The sequence below is a fragment of the Aplysia californica genome, unplaced genomic scaffold, assembly GCF_000002075.1.
Source record: "Aplysia californica isolate F4 #8 unplaced genomic scaffold, AplCal3.0 scaffold00004, whole genome shotgun sequence".
Classification (NCBI taxonomy): domain Eukaryota; kingdom Metazoa; phylum Mollusca; class Gastropoda; order Aplysiida; family Aplysiidae; genus Aplysia; species Aplysia californica.
Window position 1 is genome coordinate 163,512 of NW_004797274.1, and position 10,797 is coordinate 174,308.

Here is a 10,797-nt window from a genome sequence, read left to right on the forward strand (position 1 = left end):
TCCCCCCCCCCCTCTAACACTGCATCACCCTTCCTACATCTTTCTCACAAAAAGTCGTGTTTTCAGCTTCTTGCATTGTTTCTCTTGCAGGAATGGACATCCTGACCCGCCGGATCGTGAACGATGACGGGGTGAACGTTGTCTACTACGTCTCCGACACTGCGGGCCAGGAGAGGTTCCGCGCCATGTTGCCCAGCCAAGTACGGAACTCCGATGCCGCGGTCATCGTTTACGATGTCACCTGTGCAGTAAGAACACTTTACGATGTCACCTGTACAGTAAAAACATTTTACGATGTCACCTGTACAGTAAAAACATTTTACGATGTCACCTGTGCAGTAAAAATACTTTACGATGTCACCTGTAAAGTAAGAACACTTTACGATGTCACCTGTAAAGTAAGAACACTTTACGATGTCACCTGTAAAGTAAGAACTTCTCGGCCTTTACTATTGGCTGAGACCAAAGTGTAGTATCTGTTCTCGACTTTTCCTTCGGCCTTGTGCCAACTGGTAAGTGGGACGGACATTGCAGAAGCCGATGATGTTTCTCCGAGCCTAGATTAATATATCTAGTGGATGTATTGCGGTCACCTTAAAAAAAAAACTTAGACAGGCCCTGCACGCACTTGGATTTTTATAACCTGTGCTGGCACACACCATGGTGATTCAAACGAAGGCCAAAACACCAAAGAGGCTATAAATATTACACCGGTCTTTTTTTGTGTGGTTTTGTTGCTGTTGGGGTTTTTTGGAGGGGGGGGGGGGGGGAGGTGGTTAGTGTTTACGGCGCTCTCAACTGCATAAGGTCATATGAGCGCGCGGGTCACATTACACTTTTTCAATTGGTAGGAATTTTGAATTTTGATCAGGTGGCGGCCGAAGCCTACTCATATATCGATTTTAGACCACCAAGGGATCTTTAACGATAACGTGCGCTACTTGCACACGGACCCTCCGAGATTTTCCGCCCTTGTCCGAGAAGGCTAGGTGTAGATCTTTCCAACCAGAAGATCAAGGGTGTGGCTAAAAGACAGCAGTAAGAAGGGGCCAAGGAGTAGCAGTAGAAAGGCTGCCGAAAGAGTCAGAGCCCAGAGGAGGGGGCAAAGGAAGTTAAGGGGTGGGGGCAGCAAGAGGAGACGAAAGCAGATGACAGAACATTGCTAGAGAGAAGGAAAGGAGGTGAAAGGAGACCATTTTAAAGAAGAAAATTTGTCGGCCGCTACCCGGGTGCAGTGGCGGAGCCGTTAGTGCGCTCGTCTCCGAAGCGGAAAGTCCTGGTTCGAGCCTCGGTTCGAACACAAATTATTTTCGTCCCCTCCTGCCCACCCACCAGCAATAGGTACCTGGCTTCGAATTGGGGAAGCAAAGGCAGCGTGGAAAGAAACTGGCCACCTTACCACAATATGCTGGAGGTCCAGGAAGTTGTCTCACCAAGGCAATCCCCAATGTCCGGATCGGATGTGGGAACAACTTTACTTTTTTTTTACCCTGATTCGAACCCGGGACCTTTGAATGAGAGGCCAACACCTTAACCTCTAGGCCACGAGAGCCCCCCACCAGTCTCGCTAGTGTCCATAGGTTCCAAATAGTGCCAAACGGTACTCTCCAAGGTGAACCGGAAATATTCCTGAGTGCACAGTCTTAGGTGGTATAATACAAATCTATGAATAAGAATATTAATAAAATATTATTATGGTTCTTCTGTGTGTAAGAAATATTTTTGCGGTACATGGTTTACACCTTCACTAGGAAAAGGGATTTCATTGTTTAGGAGGCGGGCTGCTTATCTCCTGCTTGTCATGGCCAACCTTGCTTGTTTGGAATTGATTACATCTCTTCAGAGAGATAAGATTTAAAAAAGAAAATCTTCCTCAAATGAGATGAAGAACTTATTTCACGTTGCATGCAAGACAAAATCTCTAACCATCTCACCACACACGCTGATTAAACATTTTGTATAGCCTACGCAAAGGCACAGAAGTGGGGAACGGGATTAATATAATAAGGCATAATGCAAAAATATGTAGTAGACCTACTGCAGCTGAGTATTTCTGCGTGCTTTATAGACATAATATTTTGACTCTTAGTCCTCAGTAGCCTATCCTGACTTTTATTGGTGCTGTTTAGCCTGTATTAAGTCACCGTACTCTATGAAAATAATGGGGGGGGGGTTCTATATGTACTCCTATATAACGCGAATGATAGATTAAATATATCTTCACTTGTTATGTTCTTTGAATTTATCTTCCACAGAAGTCATTTGAAAATGTCCGCAAATGGCTGCACTTTGTAATGAACAACATGTCCATCCACACGCCCGTCATGATGGTGGGGAACAAAGCGGACTTGTACCACCAGAGGGAAGTCACTTTCTCGGTAAGCAATTGGTTAGCGCAAGATATGATATATAATGTACATATATTTCCCGTGCTACCAAGAAAAATTTCACATTCGCACAATATAATGTTTTGTTATGTTATGTTATCTTAATCTTATCTTATCTTATCTGATCTGATCTTATCATTTTCGCCAGTATCCAACTGCAACCGTATATCCGTCAAACTCAAATTAAGCCAAACAGTTCTTCTGGGTATTTTTTTTTTCAAATTGTTATTTACAACCGCAAAATAATTACAACTGGTGGTAGCCTACATGTATTATGATTAAAACACTCTCACAAAATTTCCAGCAATTGTGGTAGATAATTAGAAAGGAATTTAATATGGGTTTTTCCCCCTAACTTTTCTGAAAATCATTGTTCAGGGACTTGCGCTGTTAGAGTCTGGTATCGATGATGAATGCTGTAGTATGTACTGTAAAGGAATGGGTTTAATGCACCTAACAACAACAGCAACAACAACTACAACAAACAGGTTATTTTATAGGCAAGATTTTCATTTTAACGTCAATCTTCAGCTGGATTCAGCCAAATATTTGAAAACTCGAACAATTGAAGTTGAAGATTTGAATATTTAAAATGGTCATGAGAATACCAATTTTTTAATGTGGTATACATTAACACAGTGATTTGCAAGCTTTTTAAGTCATGGAAAGTCAAGAAATTTGCTCAGTTTCTTCAGGCCCACTTTCAGATTTTAAGAGGTTCTGTAATAGAAAAAAAAGAAGAAAATTTAAATGTTTTTGACATCTGCATCCACAAGCTTGCTAAATCCTTCTAAATTTTGAAGTCTTATGATCTGTGAATAGGCCTTAACATGAGGTATAATGTTATAAAGATTTTAAAGAGAACTACTACAGAAATGATTTCATTTAGATCTAGTTTGATGTTCTTTACATTGTGTCTCTTTATGTTTATCAACATTTTCTTGATTCTTCTTTTATCTAAATGTGTATATATTTCCACGACAGGAGGGGCTGGAGGTGGCGGAAAGATCGAATCTCTTATTTGTGGAAACCTCGGCAAAGACTGGGGACCGGGTGGTGGCTGTGTTCAAACAGCTATGTAAGTACGCTGGACACCTGCATGGAAAAATATCTGTGTGGATTTCCTTTCAAAAGTTTGTTTTTCTCGACGTTACACCTCTAAGATTCTCTCTCTTTTTTTCTTTCTTTTTTTTCTTTCTTTTTTTTTTTTTGCAGCCTAAGTGTTTTACGTGCTCGCAACTGCATAAAGTCATAAGAACGTTCAGGATACATTAAACATTTTTAGTTTGGTAGGAATTAATTTTGAATTTTGCCCTGGTGGCGGCCAAAGACTACTCTTATCGATTTAAGGGACCACCAAATTACCTTTAACGTGTGCATCTTGCTCTCGGGATCTCCAAAATTTTCTCCGCCCTTGTTCGAGAAAGCTAGGTGTTAGATCCTACGGTACCCACCCTAAGATCAGGGGTGTAGCTGAAAGATGGCAGTAAGAAGGAACCAAGGAGAAGGGGTAGAAAGGTTGCAGAAAGAGTCAGGAGCCCAAGGGAGATGGGGATATGGGCAGAAAGTGGAGATGAAAGCAGACCACAGAACAAGGTTAGAGGGCAGGAAAGGAGGTGAAAGGAGACAATTGTAGAGTCATATATCTCGTCATAGGAGGACTTACAGGAATGTAAACTGAAAGCCTAGCTGTCTTGGATAACGATGATAAACTAAAAAATTCTGTGTGCTGACTGGGCACATTGTAGACAGTGTTGCAGTTGACACCAGAGTCTAGCTTGAAGACGAGCTGAAATGCTGTTTCATCATGTCCACAGTTCAGTTTTTATCTCATGGTTTTGTTTAGTCAGGAGATAATAAAACACTTTCTTGATTATCCTACTTATTCGTGTCCAGTGTTACCGGGCTATTCGTTCAGGTTTGGGGGGGTGTCTTATCTTTTTAAAAAAATCTATTTCGCTGATCTTACAGTAGTTGCACTTGCTATCTATTATTGTTATTACTTTTATTATCTTTATTATTATTTTCAATTATTACTTTATTAGGCTATTATTATTATCATCATCACCATCATCACCATCATCACCATCATCATCATCACCATTACCATCACCATTTTTCATCATTATTATTATTAAGATAATAATAGTAATAAATTATCATTATCATCATCATTATTATTATTGTTATCACCATCATCATTATTATTATTATCATTATTAATACTACAATTTTCCCTTCCTTTTCAAATTGGTCACGAGCAGCTACTGTTCTGCGGGACCGCAGGATGAATGACTTGTTTCGTGGAGAGCAGAGGCCCCTGAGAGAGCTGGGGATGCAACTCTCGAACTCTGCCGACGAGTACCCCAGCAAAAAAAGCTGCTGTTTATAACGGAGAAAGGATCAAAAGTCTCAAAATGTTCCGGTCAGTATTCTTGTTTGTCTTTTTGAGTCAATAGTGATACCTACAGAAAGAACCGTAAGTCCACGGAAAAGTACAGTGGGCGGAAACAATAAGATAAGGGAAAGTAAGGAAGAAAGAATTAGCCTACTTACAGTGCTGTCTGTCTTTCACGAAATCTATTTTGTCTTCCTTTCAATTGCATTCTAATAATTAACAATGCAGAACAATAAATATGAGCTATTGCTTAAAACTTTTATACAGAAGACATGCTTGATATTATGTACCCTGAACATAACTTGGTGCTAATAAAAATAAGCCAAGGAAAAAGTTGAAGAAAAAATATGTAGCAATGTCTTATTGCCTTGTGTCAACTGTCAGATATATTTTGCCTATTATAAAGCAATCTATTCTATTTGTGGATAGTACATTAAAATTTTGAAGCTGTTAGAGTTGGTCTATTGGATTTTTTTGCATTCTGTGATTGTAAGAAATTCACTGACTGGCAGGTATAGGCAATAACAGCATGTTTGAGATTATGTTCTGAGATTTTGTTTTCATTGGTCATTTTATAAAATACTTAAATATGTATGCGTGGTATGTTATAAGAAGTTGGCTCTTCTTTCTCTTCCCGAAAATTAAAATATAAATTGTCTTGTTCTTGTGTTAAAATAATTTGTGATTCAAAGTGTTAACTGGGCCATACAGATGCTAACGGTCAGGTTCAATTTAACGAATAATATTTTTTTTCTATTTTTGCAGTTAGCCAAGTACAAGGAGGAGTCAATTTCTCTGCACAGTGTATAGACGTGAGTGTGAGATGATGCCAATGTTTTTTGACTGGATGATATTGATGAACACAAATGAGGTAGAGAACCTGCAACTGGGGTGTAGGAAGGTTGAGGTGGTACTTTGTATTCTTCTGTCCCCTACAATGGATGTTTTATCTGACTTTACAGTCACTCTTGTGACCAGCATGCTTATTCTATCTTACAGAGTTTTCTTCTCGGAGAGGCCATGCAATGTTTCATTATGGTACATGCATGCTGCTTTCAAACTTATGTTCTTTCTTTATCTTATTCAGACACAGTTTGCTTATGTCCACTAATTAGGATTAGGACAAAAGGGTTGAACAAAGATTAAATATCCATCCAGATACAGTCACAAATGAAAAGCATGGACGCTCGGTAGTGAAATGAGGCAGCGGCTGAAATCCTGATAGATGATCCTACAGTGGTTGCACATCAATGAAAGACAATAGTATTTGTGGAACCTCACAACTTTTTCAGCAGGCAGAAAAGATCAAGTGCTTATAATAATAATATATATTCATTGTGTATTTGCTGCTGTGAAAAATGTCCTGAAGGCAGGGATACAGATGGTATTTTGTATCATGTACAATAGAGAAATAATCCTTTGCTTACAGCTGCTGTTCTTAGACTCTTGTAAGCTGGACGTTGATGAATACATGTACATGTATATAAGTGTATATATTATATAGTACTTTGTTGAATGCTTGCGTGGTGTGTGAAGAGTGATTACGGATGGGATGTAGATTTTAGGTTTTGCATCTGGACAATTCCATGAAAAATGAAACTGCAGTGACACACATAATCTTCTACAAATGGTGATCTGCTGAAAAAATTCTAAAAAGCGATAAAATTGATTTCATTTTGGTGTGTATGTATGATTTTTTGTTTGTTTGTTTGTTAGTTTGGGGTTGTTGTTTTTTTTTGTTTGTTTGTTGTTGTTGGTTGTTTTTTTGGGTGGGGGGGCGGCATTTGGTGGGTTTGTTTGAGAAAGGTTACTTTATCAGTTTTTGTAAAAAAAATGGCTCTATCATTGCTTAAAAATTTTTCAGCAGGTCATCATGTCTATGTTAGGTGTGTCAGTGCAGTGCCATTTTTCATGGAACGGTCCATCTGCTGAAAAGTGAGTGTCTGATTCTGACCACAGCTGCAGTGTCAGTGATAAGAACTGATAAGAGTTCATGGCATTTTGTCGTGGGTTAGGCCCCTTTCAACTACACAACTTTGAATGCATTATAATTCATACAATTAGTGTGCAGCATTCATCAGCTCTAGTACTTAATACTCAAAAAACAATCTGAAATGTGCCGCAAACGAAGTCTGGAGACATGTTGGAGAAGAACTTAATGCTTGACTACTTAAAAGACTCGTTTTGTATCTATGTTAGTAGAAGAGCTTTAATTATTGTTTATCTCAAATAGAGGAAACAAAAACCCTTGATACACATACTCAAACATTTTTTAAGTAGGCCCAAATGTTTTACACCTCCATCGACACAACTTTAGATAATTTAGGAGATGGGCTTCAACCCTTCCTGTCAGAGCCAACCAGTGTTGAGAACAGCGTTCCAACAGAAATACCAAGACACTCGATAAGAATTCTCTCCATGTGGGAATCTCCCTTGTGTCTTCTGTGTGAGACAGTGAAGTGCCTAACCTCTTCACCAGAGATGTCAGCGCTCAAACTCTATATTGACTATCATACACTTTTATTACAAAGTGGTCTCAGTGTCTTTACTGCCTGTAGTGCCAGACCATGTCATTCCGTGAGGCACTCGACGTATTGGTCACTGCTTCGGCTATACATTCCCTAAAATATTATCTTCTAATCAATTCATATTCATACATGTACTTATGGAGAAGACTCCAATATTTTTGTTTAATCTAAAAGCTGGGAAACCAAATGATATTTAAAAGTTCTGATCACATTTTTAAGAAGTGCAATCTAAGCTATCTGCAGTGGAGTATCTTGCTATAACAGTCACTTGTTTTTGTTATTAGCGTTTTTTGTACCAAGTGTACCACACAGAACTCAGGTCCATAATCTGTTTGCCACGGATGACATGCTGAAAGCTCAGTACATGTACAAGTAAGTCAACTCCTAAGTGCAGTAGTGCAAATGCGTGCCCCACAATCATGTGCTCAGTAATTTCTAGAGTGAATAAAAACTATGACTATATGGAAGCCTATAAGTCATTAAAATGTATATCATACATGTATTTAAATATTCACTGTGCCTTATCCCATACCATTTACAAAAATTATTCAAACAAATTTCATGGAAAAACGGAAATGCTGTCTCACTCTTAGCAGTTTTCAACATATATGAAAGATGCTCATTTCAAAAGGGAAGCACACCCTCATCAACGCCAGGGCTTTCAAATCAGGAAATGTGAAGTTAAATTTTTTCTTGTGCATGTATTCTGGGTCTCACCGTCTCAGACAGCATCTCATAATTTATACTTGCTTGCTATGTTGCTAGTTCATTTGGTGTCATTATTTTCCTTCTTTTTCGGGGGGAGGGTGAGGGGGGAGGAGGAAGGGGATGTGAAAGAAGATGCAGTTTTATCTGGCTGAGACAGGTTTGCGCAAAGATTTACTCTTATACCATACCAAAGAACTCTGCCAAGTGTATGACTCGTCATGAGTGCAATTTTCAGTTCTCTGCTGACATATAATCATCGTTCTGATTTGTCCAAGTCATCTACTTCTCTGCATAATATTTGTACATTGTAAATTATACTGTCAGACCTGTCTAACCACCCATTGTCCAGAAAAAAAATGGTAGTCTTAGACAAGTGGTCCTCTCAGTGTCATTATAATGTACAATAGAAAAAAAAATCTTTACAGGGGGTGGGGAGTGATTGTTTGGGAAGGTGATTTTCTTGGACAAGTGGTCGTTAGCACTCTAATGGCCACCTGTACAAACGACAATTTCCCACTTCTTCCCTTGTGGTTTTTAAAAAAATGCTAGAATGACTCTGTCCATCAACCAATTTTAGAATGACCACTTTTCTCCTTGACAATAGGTGCCATCTTGGACAATTTCGACTGTATTTGTACATAGGTGGTCCAATAAATGTACAAAATACCTGTGAATCTAAGTGTTAATGTGTGAATATTTTTCCATTTCACCTACTTTTAATCATTGTCCATTTAATGAAGATTTTTATAAATGTGAAGCGTGCTGACAAAATGAGCTCGGATTTGAGCCCAATGGAAATTGATACATTATGCTTATAAGTGAAGTTTTTACGATTTATAGAAGTATGAAATAATAAAAAAGGCATGAGTTATACTTAAAGAATATGGCATCAATAGAAAATCTACCAAATTTGACCCTATTGTTGATTTTCAGCCAATATCTCCATGTCGGTTACAAGAAGTAACTCATTTTGTCAGCATGCCTCACAAATGTTTTCTTTGATATAAAAATTCACATGAGTCCAGTATATACCGGTAGTAGAAGAATGCAATGTCGTGCATGATCTCTCAATTTTTTTATGACTTCATTATATACTGCCAAATGTGTGCATCTAGTTCTAGTCAACTGCATTTGTAATGATAATACAACGTCATGTCTATGGGAAGTGCAGTATAATTCATTGTCTGTGTCAGCTCTTGTTCCATGTTATTATGATTAATATTAATGTAATGGACATTAAAGATTTGAATGTAATAGATCAAGTCTTTTGCTTCGAATTTGTTTCACGACATATATCGTGTGTATTTGAAAGTTTTAGATAGATTCTTAGTACACCTGGTATTTGGAAAACAAAATTAAATACTGAGGCACCAGCAGGCTAGCAAAAAAAAATTCTGAACTTTTTGGACCCTGTGGAAAGGCATGAGTGGGAACTCAAAACTTATGTATATTGTGATAATGTTTCTCCCAATACCCTCACTAGATATACACATTATAAGATATCTAGATCGAAAGGGGAAGTAGAACATTCCCACATTCCCAAGCTGCCTCCTACGTAAATAAAAATTTATTCCACATCCTCCTATGTAAAACTATAGACCAACCTGGCGGCCTCAAAAACTTAATTCAATTCTCTTAGAGATGCTAAAACTCTAAGGGTTGAGCTGAAGATAATCTTCTATCATTCAACTGAACATTGACTGGTACTGTATAGGATCTTCAGCAGGAGTTAAAAGTTCTGATATGAATCTCTTATGAAAGAATTAAGTGGAAGAAAAGAGCATAATAATAATATTGTCATGTGCCACAAGAATCAGATTTGAAGAATGCAGTCACTGTTACTGTTGTGTTTATGAGTAGTGTACTTCAAAATAGCGGTTTCGAAAACCAAGACTTATGGTCCTCAACTCTGCCATGAGACCAAAGAAAGGGGAGGTCTATTCTACAGGAATTTTATAATATGTACAGTGGAAATCATAACAGGCCCGTTAATAACAGGGATCTGGTAATAACAGGGGTTTTTAGATCCCCGTTTTTTCTTACTCTTTGTCTCTGTTAAAAGTTATTGGCAATAACAGGGCCTCATCGGAGCTCAATCAGTTATAGCAGAGACAAAGGCTCGCTAACAATGTGTAAAAAGTAAGAGCGAGAGAGAGAGCGAGAGAGAGAGAGAGAGAGAGAGAGAGACAGAGAGAGAGAGACAGAGAGAGAGAGAGAAAGAGAGAGTCCGTAACGCAGTGATGGAGCGAACCCACGTAAGACACGCCACTGCAAGCACACGCGGCGAGTGAAGCGAGAGAGGGATGCGGTGTGCTGCAGACTTCGATCTATCAAAGCTACACGAACGCGTAATAAATATGTCATGTGCAGGCCTGCCACATGGCCCCCTTACCCACGAACAAATACAACTGGATTAGTCCACAAATACTTACTTCCCCTGCATTTCTGATTTAACAGGGATTTGATCTAACAGGACTAACTTTTCTATGGTCCCACCATCCCCGTTATATCGGGTTTAGACAGTACGGTAGTTGATATTGGCCTTATGTTAGTTATGTGTGGACAGGCTACAACGTTAGCGTCAGTAAAGTTAATAACCAACTACATGAGAGGAACTGAGGAAGGGTCTCATGCACATAGGATATTTTCTTTTTATATGTGATAGAAAGGCAGCAACTCCACTGAACAGTACACAGTCAGAGGTGCAGACTGGCCATGATACACAGTCCTCAATTTTTCGGACCAATGGAAACAGACGCGCAGGGACTCAGAATGT

The 10,797-nt window shown here is 38.8% G+C and overlaps 1 protein-coding gene across 1 annotated transcript; it reads left to right on the forward strand.

Annotated features, from left to right (window-relative positions):
- Window positions 1–90: 90 nt before the first annotated feature.
- Window positions 91–6,471, forward strand: LOC101860539 (ras-related protein RABF1; the record flags this gene model as incomplete). The annotated part of the gene is given in 5 exon segments (XM_013079600.1): window positions 91–248; window positions 2,256–2,378; window positions 3,372–3,465; window positions 4,652–4,812; window positions 5,551–6,471. Coding segments are annotated over 4 exon segments (503 nt in total), but the record flags the coding sequence as incomplete, so codon positions are not given.
- Between the last annotated feature and the right edge of the window lie 4,326 nt (window positions 6,472–10,797).